Raw genomic sequence first — 18201 nt, 5'->3', positions numbered from 1 at the left:
CCTCCTATGCTGTGCAGGCTTTTATTGTGGATTAAATATGTAAATAAATATGGTAAATATTGTCCAGTTGGCGTGTAATCGCTGATGGCACAGTCCCAGATCGTGATTGACCGGTGGCTTCCTCATGTTACACAATAGGGAGTTTTTTTTATTTTATTTTATTTTTATTTATTTTTTTACATTCCAGCTGCGTTTAGTGCAGATATGGCCCGGGGGTAGAAACTGTTCTTGAGTCTTAATTAATTAATATTGTTGGCCGCTGTAACATTACTCACAATGCACAAACGTCATCAACACTCCGTAATACAGTACCGTATTTTTCGGACTATAAATCGCTCCGGAGTATATGTCGCACCGGCCGAAAATGCACAATAAAGAAGGAAAAAAACATATATACGTCGCACTGGAGTATAAGTTGCATTTTTGGGGGGAATTTATTTGATAAAATCCAACACCAAGAATATACATTTGAAAGGCAATATAAAATAAATAAAGAATAGTGAACAACAGGCTGAATAAGTGTACGCCATATGACGCACAAATAACCAACTGAGAACGTGCCTGGTATGTTAACGCAACACATCATGGCAAGAGTCATTCAAATAACTATTACATATAGAGCATGCTATACGTTTACCAAACAATATGTCACTCCCGATCGCTAAATCCGATGAAATCTTCTTCCCCGATGTCGCCTCTGGTATGTCCTTTCTTTCTGCTGCTCGATCAGCGTTCTCTGCTGCATATTTCACTACGTCCAGCTTGTAATCTGCAGTATTTGATTTCCTTTTCGGTGCCATTTTTGTTCAGTCATTCTCAGTTTTTGTAAGTTACCGCCAATGTTGATGTGATCCATTTTAATAGCTACGGCAGTAGCATATAGCATATAGCAGTTAGCATACCATGACCCACAATGCACTTCTGCCATGACCCTCCCCCGCCGAATAATTGTTGGTTGACGTGTGAGTGACGATTGCTGCCATTTGCTTCATCTCTTACACAAATTAGATAAATAATATTATTTGATATTTTACGGTAATGTGTTAATAATTTCACACATTAGTCGCTCCGGAGTATATGTCGCACCCACGGCCAAACTATGAAAAAAACTGCGATTTATAATCCGAAAAATACGGTACATATTTACAGATGGCTTTGACATACCACTGGATGGAGCCCGTGTACCACACTTTGAGAACTACTGCCCTAGGTGTTTTGTGGTTCAATCCCGCGCTCGGGATCTTTCTGTGTGGTGTTTGCATGTTCTCCCCGTGACTGCGTGGGTTCCCTCCGGGTACTCTGGCTTCCTCCCACCTCCAAAGACATGCACCTGGGGATAGGTTCATTGGCAACACTAAATTGGCCCTAGAGTGTGAATGTTGTCTCTCTATCTGTGTTGGCCCTGCGATGAGGTAGCGACTTGTCTATGGTGTACCCCGCCTTCTGCCCATGTGCAGCTGAGATAGGCTCCAGCACCCCCCCGCCCCCCTCGCGACCCTGAAAGGGACAAGCGGTAGAAAATGGATGGATGGAGGGTGTTTTGTGGCCCCATTTCAGTCTTTAATATTACTTGTGTAAAACGCTAGGGACTAGATCATACTGTATCCTAGTCAGTATTGTAATATAGTCATCTCTCGCCACATCACACATGTCTAGTAGGCTTCCTTAATGTTATTTTAAAAGTCGAAAACAGGTTTTTTTATGCTCGAGCTATGAAAATATTAAATTTATAATTCCTAATTCCTACCATGGCCAATTATACTTTGGTTAGTTCCAGAACCAAAAAAACAGCGATAAAAAAGAGTTTACTGTATCACTCTTGGTGACCAGAAGTAGATTTCAATGGTGTGCGCATAAAAAACACAACCAACAAAATTGCAGTTCAGTATTTTTATAATTAGATTATCGGAAATAATGTGCTGTTGATATTTTACAAGTTATGTTAAGATTTGTGTTTACTTTAAATAATCATGTAAAAAAAGTACATTGACAACGACAATTCAGTTCCCAGGCCAGTCTCCCGGCTGGCCTGGGAACGCCTCGGGATCCCCCGGGAGGAGCTGGACGAAGTGGCTGGGGAGAGGGAAGTCTGGGCTTCCCTGCTTAGGCTGCTGCCCCCGCGACCCGACCTCGGATAAGCGGAAGAAGATAGATGGATGGATGGAATTCAGTTTAATTACATATGTTCCATAGTCCTGTATAAATTCCAGATAATCTCTAAAGTTTATATAAACAAGGGATAAAAATATAAGTTATGTCCAATGCAAAAGAAAAGTGTTGGATATGTCCTACTGCAGTGAAGCCAATTCAAAACTGCTATGCCTCTTGGGCATTATTTGAAAAACTGAACAAAACACAATAAATGGCCAAAAAAATATGAAAATATTTTTTTTAGACACTGTATTTTAAGGGTAAATGTTTGGCTACAATCCAAACTTAAATAGTACGGTTGTTTTAGAAATACGACCTCTCATGATGACGGCGTTCAAAGCGATGCTAAATTAGCGATTATCTCCATGGGCTTTTGAATAGAGGCGGCCTCGATGCTGCATAAACTAACTAAAACTATTACAAAGGACAGGATGACTCACAGCTAAATAGAAGTTTAGCAGAAACAAAGTATAATTGTATCTATGAAGCAATTTATTCCATCAAATTACAACAAACAAATCCGCTGAGTACGACAACCACGGTGATCAGCTACCGTATTTTTCGGACTATAAAGCGCACTTAAAATCCTTTTATTTTCTCAAAACTCGACAGTGTGCCTTATTACCCCGTGCGCCAAATGTACAGAATAATTTTGGTTGTGCTTACCGACCTCAAAGCTATTTTATTTGATACATGGTGAAATGATAAATGTGACCAGTAGATGGCAGTCACACATGAGAGATACATGTAGACTGCAATATGACTCAAGTAAACGACACCAAAATTGTATATGTTCAATTGAAAATATAGAACATTACACACAGCGCTCAAAAATCTATCAAAATGTTTTAGTACGACTTTGGTAAGCTATGAAGCCGCACCATTTGAAGGATTGTACTGTGCTTCGACATACGAGTATTATCATGGTGTGTGTGTGTGTATAAGGTATATTATTATATTATCATATTATTATAAGACATATTATCTGGCGTTTTGTTTTGCAATATTATGCAATAGCAACTTTTCTAACCTTCTGGTACCTGCTGATCTGTATTTGGGATCTGCATAAGTCCTGAAAATTTGAGCGCGTCCGCCTTTGTAGTCTGTGATGACGCCGTAGTCGATAAGCTTCTTCTTTTTCTCTATCTTCTTGTTATGGGACATTCATCCTCCGATGTTGTCATTTCTAATATAAAGTAGCGTAAAGTTCTTACTTATATCGGTCAGTAAAATTGCCATGAAAGCGCTAAAACATACCGGTGCAGTGAGTTTGCATTATTCACCCAAGGAACATTAGTTATTAGAGAGTTCCAGTCAGATGTTTTTTCACGGGACACATTTCCGGCGTTGTTATTGCACTAGTGAGCCACGAATGAGGAGATGCTGCTCCGTTATTGATTTAAGTAAAGTCTGAATGTCATTAAAACAGTTAGCTCCATCTTTTGACACTTCTTCCACCCCCGTCCTTGCACGCTACACCGGTACAACAAAGATGACGGAGAAAAGACGCTGCCGAAGCGAGTGTCAGAAAGCGGCTTGAAGATGATCTGTAAAACATAATGTATTCAACATTTTGACCAAAGAACCACGATTACATGTTATGTACCACAAGGACGTTTTTTCAGTTTAGAAAAAAATAAATAATATGACCCCTTTAATGTTTAATGGGTTTGCTGGGAACGTCTGGCAGAGTCTCCTGTCAGAGAGAGTTTCAATTCCCACCTTCGGAAGAACTTTGAACATGTCACGAGGGAGGTGCTGGACATTGAGTCCGAATGGACCATGTTCAACGCCTCTATTGTCGAGGCGGCTGATTGGAGCTGTGGCCGCAAGGTAGTTGGTGCTTGTCGTGGCGGTAATCCTAGAACCCGTTGGTGGACACCGGCGGTGAGGGATGCCGTCAAGCTGAAGAAGGAGTCCTATCGGGTTCTTTTGGCTCATAGGACTCCTGAGGCAGCGGACAGGTACCGACAGGCCAAGCGGTGTGCGGCTTCAGCGGTCGCAGAGGCAAAAACTCGGACATGGGAGGAGTTCCGGGAAGCCATGGAAAACGACTTCCGGACGGCTTCGAAGCAATTCTGGACCACCATCCGCCGCCTCAGGAAGGGAAAGCAGTGCACTATCAACACCGTGTATGGCGAGGATGGTGTTCTGCTGACCTCGACTGCGGATGTTATGGATCGGTGGAGGGAATACTTCGAAGACCTCCTCAATCCCACCAACACGTCTTCCTATGAGGAAGCAGTGCCTGGGGAGTCTGTGGTGGGCTCTCCTATTTCTGGGGCTGAGGTTGCTGAGGTAGTTAAAAAGCTCCTCGGTGGCAAGGCCCCAGGGGTAGATGAGTTCCTTAAGGCTCTGGATGCTGTGGGGCTGTCTTGGTTGACAAGACTCTGCAGCATCGCGTGGACATCGGGGGCGGTACCTCTGGATTGGCAGACCGGGGTGGTGGTTCCTCTCTTTAAGAAGGGGAACCGGAGGGTGTGCTCTAACTATCGTGGGATCACACTCCTCAGCCTTCCCGGTAAGGTCTATTCAGGTGTACTGGAGAGGAGGCTACGCCGGATAGTCGAACCTCGGATTCAGGAGGAACAGTGTGGTTTTCGTCCTGGTCGTGGAACTGTGGACCAGCTCTATACTCTCGGCAGGGTCCTTGAGGGTGCATGGGAGTTTGCCCAACCAGTCTACATGTGTTTTGTGGACTTGGAGAAGGCATTCGACCGTGTCCCTCGGGAAGTCCTGTGGGGAGTGCTCAGAGAGTATGGGGTATCGGACTGTCTGATTGTGGCAGTCCGCTCCCTGTATGCTCAGTGCCAGAGCTTGATCCGCATTGCCGGCAGTAAGTCGGACACGTTTCCAGTGAGGGTTGGACTCCGCCAAGGCTGCCCTTTGTCACCGATTCTGTTCATAACTTTTATGGACAGAATTTCTAGGCGCAGTCAAGGCGTTGAGGGGATCTGGTTTGGTGGCTGCAGGATTAGGTCTCTGCTTTTTGCAGATGATGTGGTCCTGATGGCTTCATCTGGCCAGGATCTTCAGCTCTCACTGGATCGGTTCGCAGCCGAGTGTGAAGCGACTGGGATGAGAATCAGCACCTCCAAATCCGAGTCCATGGTTCTCGCCCGGAAAAGGGTGGAGTGCCATCTCCGGGTTGGGGAGGAGATCTTGCCCCAAGTGGAGGAGTTCAAGTACCTCGGAGTCTTGTTCACGAGTGAGGGAAGAGTGGATCGTGAGATCGACAGGCGGATCGGTGCGGCGTCTTCAGTAATGCGGACGCTGTATCGATCTGTTGTGGTGAAGAAGGAGCTGAGCCGGAAGGCAAAGCTCTCAATTTACCGGTCGATCTACGTTCCCATCCTCACCTATGGTCATGAGCTTTGGGTTATGACCGAAAGGACAAGATCACGGGTACAAGCGGCCGAAATGAGTTTCCTCCGCCGGGTGGAAGGGCTCTCCCTTAGAGATAGGGTGAGAAGCTCTGCCATCCGGGGGGAGCTCAAAGTAAAGCCGCTGCTCTTCCACATCGAGAGGAGCCAGATGAGGTGGTTCGGGCATCTGGTCAGGATGCCACCCGAACGCCTCCCTAGGGAGGTGTTTAGGGCACGTCCGACCGGTAGGAGGCCGCGGGGAAGACCCAGGACACGTTGGGAAGACTATGTCTCCCGGCTGGCCTGGGAACGCCTCGGGGTCCCACAGGAAGAGCTGGACGAAGTGGCTGGGGAGAGGGAAGTCTGGGCTTCCCTGCTTAGGCTGCTGCCCCCGCGACCCGACCTCGGATAAGCGGAAGAAGATGGATGGATGGAGATGGACCCCTTTAATGCACCCTATAATCTGGTGCGCCTTTTTATGAAAATAGACCTGCTCATCGGCAGTGCGCCTTATAATCTGGTGCGCCCTATGGTCCGGAAAATACGGTACTCAAGTGAATGGTCACAATAATCATGTAATCTCTCTAGTGATTGTGGCCTTAAACAACCGCATACTGTGATAATGCATACATAAAGCCAAGTATACATTTGTACATTTGTCCAATGTGAGTGTGAATATTATTCTATAAGTCTACCCTGCCTGTTGCCCAAGTTCAACTGGAAGAGGCTCCAGCTCACCCTAATGAGGGCAAGCGGTATAGAAAATGGATAGATAAATGTTAATAATGATCGTAATGTCAAAAGAAGTTCTTCCTGCACCCTGCTGCCCTGTTTTGTAGTAATCTTGGTAGTTGTTTGACAGTCTTATGCAACAGCTGCTTGTTAAAGCATAACCTCCCAACTCGAGGTAATCACAAGATAAGAGTCACACTGTTTGTACTCTCACTGGCCATAACATTAGATAAACACTGCACAATACAAGAATTATTGCTACATTTTTACAAAGATAGTTGTCTCACTCTCAGGAGGGGAGTATTTATTAATGTGTTGCTACTTTTGTAGCAATGTACAAAAGTCCCTGCATTATTGAGAAGTTATTCTAATAAGTTCCTGGTTTGTGGGTCAATTGGATTTGTTCAAATTCGGAACCAATATTTTCCTTTGCAAATAACAGAAATGTAAATAATTTATACCAGTGTCAAACGTGTCATCATATTAGCTGACTAGACAATGTTTTCAGTAACATTTTAAACTGTCTTATGTATGTGTGTAAAAGTCAGTTATTTGCTGCTTATATTAAGACAAAAATTTAACCACTGTAAGAGGTAAAAACAACCAGACGCTTACCATCACCTTTAACAATAATGAATGACAAGAAAAAAGAAAAAGCGAAGAGCATGACCAGTCTATTCGTAGAATGTGGGCTTGTGTGAAGTCATGCATTATTTTAGTTTGAGCTAAACATTTTGCATGGCTTCAGATAAATTTCATGACTTTTAAAGGTATTTTGTTCCATTCATGTTGTTAATTAAGGTACCCAAAATGTTAGACCTCTTAATTAGGTTTCCACCACCACATAAAATAAATCATTGATAAACTTATTGTTAAAACTCTGTGTAACAAAGGCAACTTTTGTATTTTGTGACCAGTGTACAATCAGCAATATGTCACCCCCTCCTTTGCAAGCACAGCATTTTATTTTGGGGAAAAAAATCCTCAATATAATTACCCTTCTCATGCAGGTTAACTCCTTAACCTGCAGCTATTTCTTGTCTGTTTGCAGGATTGTGCAATAACTTTCAAGTCCGCTTGACAGAACATGTTAAAGGCTCATTCTTTTGATGTATTTTTTGTATTGGATCACATGAGATGACTGGCATGTGTAATCAATAAGTGTGTATGCTTTCATTTACAGGTGGCTATGTGTCAAACAGCTTAGCCATTATGACTGATGCTGTGCACATGCTAGCAGATGTGGTGGGCATCCTGTTCTCTCTGCTGGCTTTGTGGCTCTCAACCAAACCGCCCACCAAGCGATTCACCTTTGGACTGCATCGCCTTGGTAAGGCTATCATTTCAGAACCCTTTGCACAAAGCAAACTGATTTAGTATAAAGAAAAGATTCAGAATCAATGTGCACTCATAACACATACATTTATACCACCATTAATTGTATTAATTATTTTAATATGAAAGGGAATATGGGACAGCATGGCTCATGTGGTTGAGTGGTTGTCTCCCAACCTGAAGGTTGTGGGTTTGATCCTCAGTCCTACTGTGACCATGTCAAAGTATACTTGAGCAAGATACTGAACCTCCAGTTGCTCCTGATGCTGCGTCATCAGTAGGTAAATGTGGTCGTAGTGTCAAAGCGTTTTAAGTATCTTAGAAGGTAGAAAAGGGCTATTGAAGTAAAATCGATTCATCATTTACCACATCAGGGTTCACGCGCACTGAAAAGGATGGGAAATGGGGGAAAAAGAAGTTGAATGTCTTTTAAACCGTTAAGTCATTCTGGAAAAAGACAAAGTTGATCTGGAATTGCCGAGTTGTGCATTGCAACTCTAGATTGGACTGGTAATGAAGTGCTATCCTGCGGTAGGGTTTGCAATATTCTATTATACAGACGGATGTCATAATTGTTTTTCATAGACAAATTATTGCCAGAGACTCCATATAATGTCACAGAGTAATAATGATTGACACAATCTTGGTAAACTGTAGAAAAGAACACTTCCTAAGAATGAGGGGGACAGGAGAATGTATTAGTGTAGGATGTGTTAACTAGTATCTAGTGTCTCAAAATGTCCTGGAAAAGTCTTAGACAATCACTTTAAGAAAAAGTCTGATATCTGGTGTAGATATGAATGTATGCTTATTTATTAGCAGTGATTGCTGAAACTCACCTTTAGGACTACATTATAGGGATGTGGCAATATGAACATTTCCTACCACGGGTATTGTGACCAAAAATATCATGATTATCATTATTATCCCGGTATAGTTAAATGTGCTCAAAAAGTATTTACACACACACTGAAATCTTTTGACAAAGTTATTTAAAAAGTAATAATAAAATAAACACATTATTTAAAAAAAACACTATTTTGCATGTTTTGTGTTTCTTATGCTTCACTAATAGTGTTCTAGTATCAGTATTGTATCTGTTTTAATGGCTCAGCTTCTATTGTTTTAAATATTGGTTTTTACTGTGGAACTTCAACATTTATTTAAATTAAAAGTTTCTAACACATAGAACCTATTATTTATTAATTCTGATGGGCGTTGATGGCTCACTCTGAAGAATCACTCTGTTCTAAGCAAGCACATCTTGTAGGTTCAATGTACACAATTTAATATCTTAGTTGTTCAGACAGCCATGGGTTTATTTAAACACAGATTGGGGTATGTTATTTCTTAATTGGGAAAGACTGTAATGTCTCCTTTTTTCTTGTTCGCATTCAAGATCGCAAGCTGATGCCACTCAGTCTGTGAGTTTATCAAAGTGCAAATATCAATCTCTGATTATGTTCATTTAAAAGGATAATACTAGTTTTGTCGCGGTTATCCTTAAAGTTAAAGTACCAATGATTGTCACACACACACTAGATGTGCATTTGACCCATCCCCTTGATCACCCCCTGGGAGGTGAGGGCAGCAGTGAGCAGCAGCGGTGGCCGCGCCCGGGAATAATTTTTGGTGATTTAACCCACAATTCCAACCCTTGATGCTGAGTGCCAAGCAGGGAGGTATTGGGTCCCATTTGTATAGTCTTTGGTATGACCCGGCCGGGGTTTGAACTCACAACTTACCGATCTCAGGGCGGACACTCTAACCACAAGGCCACTGAGTAGGTGGCCTTGTGGCCCATTATTACCATATTACATTGTCAGCAGTCCATCACAAAAATGCATAACATTTGTACAAGAGCTGGACTGGTAAGTAAAGTGGCACCATCACTGCATCAGTTATCCATCCAAGATAATTATGTTTCCATTAAAGGAGCATACACATAGGACATGTTTTGTATCTGCAAGGATGATTTAACTCAGCACATATTTTCATTCATTTTACAGTACAACTCGGAGAAAGGGGAACTGAAATGATTATGGGAAATAAATTATAGTGTGTGATGTATTTCCTCCACCAAGGATGTTCTGTTTTCACCTTGCTCCTTCTTCATTAGGATTACATAACAAACACACTCATTACCACTGAACATAGCGGACAAGGTTGTAGGAATTCATATAAAGGAATCATAAAATATATTTCTTCTTCACATTGATAGATTTGCCAACATTTCTATAAAATCCGTTCAGGTACTGGCTTTTGTTTAAAGAAAAATTGTAATTTCTGACATTTGACATTCTTTAGTTTGTCAGAGAATATTGTATCGAGCCGAATATAACAGAGTATTTTTTTCCGTAGAAAAAAAAAAGGGTTTGTTTTATATTCTGAATTTTGAGATTTATTAAACATGCAGACCAGCAGGAGGCGCCAAATGGTAAATGGGTTATACTTGTATAGCGCTTTTCTACTTTCAAGGTACTCAAAGGTACTCGAGGTACTATTTCCACATTCACCCATTCACACACACATTCACACACTGATGGCGGGGGCTGCCATGCAAGGCGCTAACCACGACCCATCAGGTGCAAGGGTGATGTGTCAAGGTGAACCAGGAACTCTCAGGTTGCTGTCACGGCCACTCTCCCAACTGCGCCATGCTGTCCCCATCAAAGGACTTCTCAAGCTAGTCAGAGCTAGGAAAAATAATCAACATAAATTAAAACAATTCTGCTTGCCATAACCATAATTTTTTTCTTTCTAATAAATGCACATCTTTAAAAATTAAATTGATTGCACTTTTAACGTGTGCATTAATAATTTTTTTTAATCATAAAAATGCAAACCTCCATTATTTACTGCCAAACCGTTCACAGCACCCACACACTACTGCTCTAATGTGCGCTCTATTGCAGCGCCTATGCGGAAATTATGTCCGTATATTAAACGTTCTTGATGCTCCATGTAGTCCTGATATATAAATTATTAGTTACACTTATTTAATGATTAATCAAAGCAACAAAATATGATTTGTTTTCTAAGCGAATAATCAATTTAAAGGGGAACTACACTTTATTTATTTTTGCCTATCGTTCACAATCATTATGAGCGACATGACAATGGATGTTATTTTTTTTGCATTCTAAATATTAAATAAATGCGATCAAATGTTTGCTTACAATGGCACCTATGGGAGCCGCGCAATTCCGCCTATACGGCCCTTAAAAAAACAAGGGGCACTTTTATAGTAACAGTTAATATTTACATATTTTGATAATTTTAAACATACGTGGCGCATTAATTAATAAAACGCATCACGACGTGGGCTTTTTTTTTTCATCATCACTGATTACTCACTGCAGACTTCATGAGAGCCATCAAGCATAATAAAACATCACTTACTGTGCAAGGTCTGCTGTCATTAGGATGCCGACTGCTGGGATGTTCATATATTCCCATTTAGTTGAATAATGCCTCATAACAGCCAGTTCCGGGTCCTAAATTGGCTGTCAACGTGTCCCAACTAGTCGGATTACCAACTTAGACTTTTGTCCTGTTGAGATGCATGATTCATGATCGAGAATAAACTTACAGGGAACAAGGAAGTGAGAAAGCAGCAAACAACTCGATGTTGAAATAAGGACAGACGGTAGTGATCACGGCACCGCTGTAAATAGTTTGTCTGCGTTAGCGCTTATAATAACAATATCACTAATACTTGGTTAATATTCAAGTCACAAAATGTAAATGGAGTATTGTTGGCGGTTTTTGAATGGTTATTTATTGGATTTTACGTGCAAAATAGAGGAACTCCCATTGGTTCAGCTGTAAACAGACTTGTATTTATTTTTATTTAATATTTAGAATGCATTAAAAAACAACTCCATCCGTCATCATGTCTTTCATAATGATTGTGAACGATAGGCAAAATTTCCCAAAAAGTGCAGTTCCCCTCAAAGCTCTAGTTACGACGCTAATTTCAAGTTAATTGTGATAAGTGAAGCAGTCATCAAACAACTTTCAAGTCGCTATGAAAATCTACCATGTATTTCACTGCTTTTAACATGATAAAAAAAAGCTTAATTTCTTGTCTTTAATTTAGTCATGAAAGTACTTCCCAAAAACATGCCTTGAAAAAGATGGATTGTTATTTTCGAATCAGTAGGATATTATTCAAATCATAATGGCAAACAGCATCAGGTGTGTATCACTGTTTATGAAGATGTACAATTTAATGGCGATCCAAATTCGAAGCGCTTGCATTTTGGTTCCAACTAGAGGTTTTCTTCAATTACATCTGTGATTCAGGCAGTCCGAGTGCTTCTAAATAAGTGCTTACTGTCTTTTTGTGGTGCAGAGGTGGTATCAGCGGTCCTCAGTGTGGCACTCATCTACATCCTGACGACCGTATTGCTCTTTGAGGCGGTCGAGAGAACGGTACACCAAGACTTCAATATTGACGGCGACGTTATGCTCATCACGGCGGCTGTGGGTGTGGCTGTCAACCTCATGTGAGTTTAAATGTCCAAAGTGCTGTGTGGGTTCACCATGAAATCAACTAAGTTGATTCTCCTTGCGTGTTCATTTCTTACTGCAGCTGTGAGATGTTTTGATATGTCTTTTCTATTCAGAATGGGCTTCTTATTAAACCAAGGTGGTCACCTTCACGGTCACAGCCACGGTCACTCCCATGGCCCAGCAGTTGTGTCGCGGTCCGCAGGGTCCGGACAGAACCAAAGGCCACACGGTAGCCTGGCTGTCCGAGCCGCATTCATCCACGCTTTGGGCGACCTCTTCCAGAGTGTTGGTGTTCTCATAGCGGCCTATGTTGTCCGCTTCAAGGTGCTTTGTCTAGGAACTACAGCTTATGTCTCGCACACTTCTGTCTGATGTACAGTATCACACATAAGTGATCACAATTCAGCTACTACATTACATCTTCTCATGGGGTGATACTACAACTTGTACAGCAGTAAATATTTACTGTACTTCTGAAAAATAATTCAGCATTGTGTATTGTGTAAATAGATGGGCACACATGTGAGTACATGTCACACACACAGTCACATTCGTGTTGAAATTCCGGTTTCTCTCACTGAACCGAAGCACACCCAGTGTTTGCAGCACTCATCATGGCTGTTATTGATGTTATTGCAATGCTTGAATGTACGAGACACAATTATCTTGCTACCCATTGTGTTGACAGCTGTTTCAACAATAATGGCTGTGGGTGGAAATATTTTCAGTGGATAGTAAACCAATATTGCTCCTCAAACTGTACATGGACTGCTCTAAAGTTTCATTTCCAAAGCTCAGTTATCTATAGTTGTGCTCACTATGAAGTGTACTTTCTTCACAGCCTGAGTACAAGCTGGCAGACCCCATCTGTACATATATCTTCTCTGTGCTGGTTCTCCTCACCACAGTGCGCATCTTACGCGACACAACAATCATAGTGCTGGAGGGCAAGTACCCTTTTTTCCTAGCAAAATGAACGACTCTGTGTTCTTGCAAGAGGATTGATGTATTTGTTTTCACTTCTGTTGGGATGTAGGCGTTCCCAGACATCTAGATACTGTGCAGATTAAAGAGGATCTTCTGAAGCTGGAGGACGTCCAGTCTGTGGATGAGTTGAATGTTTGGGCGCTGACTACTGATAAGACTTCAGCACTTGTTCATCTTCAACTATGTGAGTTTCTTAAACACAACATGCATGTATTTATATTGTAATATCACGATCTGATTATATATCTTGTTACATGTGCAGCAGTTAAGTCTTCCACATAACATACTTTACTGTGTGTTTATTAAGGTTCTCTGAACATCTACATTAAGTCTCAATCCGAATTCGCCCTCTTTCCCCTTTCGTTTTAAACCTCCCCCTTGGCCCTAAGAATCTAGTGCCATGGCGAACTGTTGAAAATACGGCCCTAAGAATTCAGATGTTGCTCAAGTCTCGCTATGTCATTAAACCTCACTGTCTGCTGGCAGTGATGTAACGCAGATGCGACAAATGTTTGCTTACTTTCAAGATGCCGTCGGATGCAATGTTCACCTTTGCATCATGGGGCTCTTTTTAATGTATTTTGCTTGTCTACATCAAGAAGAAGACAGTTGAAAAGACAATGTTTATAGGAAAATGCTGACGCATCAGCTTATGGTATGTAAAATAATTTAATAATAATAATAATTTTCGTTGAGGGAAATCATTATACGTCAATTCTGGCTCGGTTTTATGAAATCCACTATTTTGCACTCTAGTGATTCATTTGTTTGCTGTATTGCACTTGATATCCATGGAGGTATTCGAGCTCACTTTGTTTAGAGGGCTGTGCGGCCCTAACGTATGGCCTTCCCTCCTTACCTGACGGAGAAATCAGACACCGATTGATTGACGTGAACGCGCAAAACCAAAGGTTTATTTGGATTGGGCCTAATAATAGGGGTGTCCCAATACACTTCCAATGAATACTGATCTTGGAGCCTTGAGTGTGATGCGATATCCGCCCAAATCATAGTACATACTTATTTTGTAGTGCAGAATGTTAGAAAAGGCTTTGTCAAGTGACATTACTCAGAGAATAATGTTAGGTATGAAAAACACACACATCTTATGGCAGATGTATGGGTTTGAAGTGGATTAGTCATTTGTTTGTTTTGGTGACACTTAGTGGTCATAATAATTAATTAAATTAAAAAATAAATATTTTCTACTGGATACTTTTTAATAAGTTCCTGCCCTGGAGACTTTGCATTTGTAAGTGGTATGCAACTATAATTATTTCATCATTCTTTATATTGACAAATCTCTCGCGTTGCATAGCTTGCATCCCCCTGACAGCGTCTTGTTTGGCCAGACTTGTAATTCTCTTTCAAAACACTAGGAGGTACTGTCTCCAGAAATAACTGCAGCTGTTGTTAACGAGATACTGTATTTTCTCTCCTGTAAAGTGATAACATCGACATCTGTGTCTACACTGGAACTAATCATTCACAATCATCAGTTTACTTTAAATGGACGTTGTATTTATAAACCAGAGGAAAATACATTCGTAAAGATGGACCGTGCAATTTCTGAACAAGTCGCAGCAGAGGACGCTATCATTATTCCCAACGCTGTCATGCGGGGATTCATCTAGTGGTATGCCAAATAATCACTTGATTAAAGTACAGTATTTTCTTTTCTTATATCCAAACACAGTGTTACTGTTCAAATTTCAAAATTCAAAATTATACACAAAGCACAGTATAACCTGCTACCCAAGAATATACAACAATTATTCTCAAAAAAAGAGAAATATAATCTTAGAGAAAAATTTAATTTAAAACATTTGTATGCACGTACAACACTTAAGACCTTCATTATATCTGTATGTGGAATTCAATCATGGAATGGATTAAGCAAAGCAATCAAACAATGTACTAATATGATCCACTTCAAGAAACTCTTCAAACTTAAAGTGTTTACAAAGTACAAAGAAGAGGAACCACGATAAACATTCTGAATTTATTTCATCCATCCATTCTTTTTCAAAATTATCTTACTCATCTCACCACATGAAATGTAACTTACTTCACCGAGTATTATTTATTTATTTTTATTGTGATTACTTATGGAGTATATTGTGAATACATTAAGAACAGGAAGTGAACAAAAGTTTTAGCAACTGTTATGTAAAAGAAAAGGGGTAGTATTAAATAAGCTCTGCTTCTTCCTACTCCTTTTCGAGCATGTTGAAAAGAGAAACTGGAAATTGTGATGTATCATGTTGTATGCTTGCATGTTCGAAATAAACTCAAACTCAACTCAAGGGACATGGGACAAGAGAGAGCTGTGATGTAGTCAATCTTGTGCTAACAACAGGTTCAATTCCAACACATATTCTCTCTCATGAGCACACATCTTTTTCTCTTACACACTTCTCCGTCAATAATCTCTCAGGCTCAGTATATTTACAAACATTTGTGAACTCTGAACATGACCATACAGATTAACACAAGCATATCGTTTACTAAAAATAGTTTTTAACAGTTATATTTACACGATAGCTCTCGAGTCCCATGTTCCGAAAGGCGAATAGCGTTCAATGTCTCTGCCGCGACTTGTTCAGAAGTTGCACGGTCCATCTTTACGAATGTATTTTCCCTGTGGTTTATAAGTAAAACATCCATTAAAAGAAATCTGATGATTGTGAATGATTAGGTCCAGTGTAGACACATATGTCGATGTCGTCACTTCATAGGAAGAAATTACAGTATCTAATCAACAACAGCTGCAGTTGTTCCTTCTGGAGACACTGCCCCTTAGTGTTTTGGAAGAGAATTACAAGTCTGGCGCTCACCCCCACGGAAGAACTATAAATCAAACAAGACGCCGCCGGTAGACGCAAGCTACGCGACGCGAGAGTATATTGCAGCCTTTAAACTGCAATTTTGTTAAATTAAGGATCTCAGGGCATTAAATTGATCACAACTGGACTGTTTGGTTTGTCTGAGAAGACATTTCGCCTCTCATCCGAGTAGGCATTATAAGTTCATGCTCATAGATTTAGATTGGTCAGATCTAGTCTAGCGGCTGATGCCAATACCTCAGTAGGCTGGACTAGATCTGACCAATCTAAGTCTATGAGCATGAACTGATGAAGCCTACTCGCAAGAGAGGCAGAACGTCTTCTAAGACAAACCGAACAGTCCAGCAGTGATCGATTGAATGCCCTGAGATTACGATGACCTGGATGAATGAGAACATTCATGGACATGTTTAATTAAGGACACTTGCAAGTCGGTATCATCTGGTACTTGTTTTTTGGACAGATATCCGATATAAATATCTGATCTAGACACCTTTTAATCAAAATGTGATACTGTGCAACATGGTTAGTGAGTGAAATGTGACACTGATGTTGGTTGAGTTGAGTTTGAGTTTATTTCGAACATGGAAACATCACATGATACATCACTATTTCCAGTTTCTCTTTTCAACATGTTTGAAAAGGAGTAGGAAGAAGCACAGTTTATTTAATCCTACCACTTTTCCTTTACATAGCAGTTGCTGACACTTTTTCATGTCCTGTTCTCAATTTATTCACAATATACTCCATAAGTAATAACATAAAACAAAAAAACGATAATTAGGGAAGTAAGTTGTATTTCATATGATGATAAATGTTTTTCATGATTCTTCTTCTTTGTACTTTGTAAACACTTTGAGTTTGAACGGTTGTTCTTTTTTATCTGCACCAAACTTGTTCTTTCTCTTTTAGCATAACCACACAAAGTGTCAATGTCATGTCAGGATGGTAAACTGAGATTTTTATCACACTAAAGCTGGTTTTGGTCTTTGACCTTTGGACTCTGCAACTAAATGCTTGTAATAATGAAATCAAATTTAAAAACAATTCCAATGGATTTTAATAGATGACGTATTTTACCCTTCTTTCTGGTCGACCCCCCAACAAGAGGCACCCCCATGACTGATAATATTTCTCCCTTATTTTCAAATGTGAATGTTGACAAACTAGACCCTTATGGAAAAGTAAGGGGATCCTTCATTGCCCCAATGTCACGTGACATTTTTTTAATATGTTTTTTTTAGTGCCCTCAAGTGCCAGCAACTGGGAAGACGTCCAAGCAAAGGCACGCCACCTACTTCTTCACACGTACGGCGTGACCAGATGCACAGTGCAGGTCCAAACACACAGACAGACCCCAGTGCGCACCTGCTCACAATGTCAGCAGTCTAGCGCTTAAAGACACTCTCCTTCTGTACATTCACTTCCTCTTTATACATTGCCATAGAGCTAGATGGCGTTGGGGAGTCAAAAAGGGGCTGTTGCACCTCTCTCACAGTTCACTTGCAGGGTGCTAAAAGTAACCTCAAGAGCCAATTAATAGCAGTAACGTCGTGTAAGGATTACTGTAACCTTTGCAGACTAAATTCACGGCTACACTGCAATCTTCTAAGGAATGTGAAAACATTCTCTTAATTCACCATTAAGGCCTATTCTATTTGTATTTTACACTTTTTTTATGATGCCTCATTATATGCAACTTTTATTTTTTGTGTTTGTTGCTTTTAGTAGTTTTTACCAGGAATGTAACACTGACTGAGTCACTCTAATGCACTTCTGTTTTTAGCCTCTAACCAAAGTCACTTTTCTAGCTGTCAATCTGTAAAAGTAGATTTGATGAGACTAACCCACACGATACTTTTAAATGATTTATGCTAAAAACGTATGATACTGACTCAAGAGTTGAGACTGGTACCATTCTGCATGGCACCCAACTGGCCTTTTGTTTTTCAGCAGCCTCACATTATCAGTTCATGTTTTAAATAAGAAAATAGTCATGTTTTTGTTGCCGCATCTTGATCATCAACATCTGGACAGATGTTTAAGAGCGTATCAAAACGCCTCCCACAGCAATGCCAGAATGATGACAGGATTCATGGCTACAGTATTAAGGCTGCTGCACCTCAGTGATGACTGACAGTATTGTACTGCAGTATTTCCACATTTGCAAATTATGCTGTTATGACACTTTTGATGAGAGTTGTATTGATTATATAAATCTAAATTACTGAATTTGTTTGTAATAAAATATTTTATTTTTTGTTTCA

The 18201-nt window shown here is 40.5% G+C and overlaps 1 protein-coding gene across 1 annotated transcript in view; it reads left to right on the top strand.

Moving 5' to 3' along the window:
- slc30a4 (solute carrier family 30 member 4) overlaps positions 1-18201 on the top strand; it is a 19555-nt gene extending 1354 nt beyond the window's left edge. The window contains exons 3-8 of the mRNA XM_061963926.1: positions 7432-7578; positions 11941-12094; positions 12215-12425; positions 12943-13048; positions 13138-13272; positions 17179-18201. Coding sequence (XP_061819910.1) covers positions 7432-7578; positions 11941-12094; positions 12215-12425; positions 12943-13048; positions 13138-13272; positions 17179-17333 — 908 coding nt within the window. The 3' untranslated portion in view covers positions 17334-18201. The remainder of the gene's footprint in view (positions 1-7431; positions 7579-11940; positions 12095-12214; positions 12426-12942; positions 13049-13137; positions 13273-17178) is intronic.

The sequence above is a fragment of the Nerophis lumbriciformis genome, linkage group LG06, assembly GCF_033978685.3.
Source record: "Nerophis lumbriciformis linkage group LG06, RoL_Nlum_v2.1, whole genome shotgun sequence".
Classification (NCBI taxonomy): Eukaryota; Metazoa; Chordata; class Actinopteri; order Syngnathiformes; family Syngnathidae; genus Nerophis; species Nerophis lumbriciformis.
Note: the sequence above shows the minus strand (reverse complement) of the source record. Positions and strands in the feature narration are given on the sequence as shown.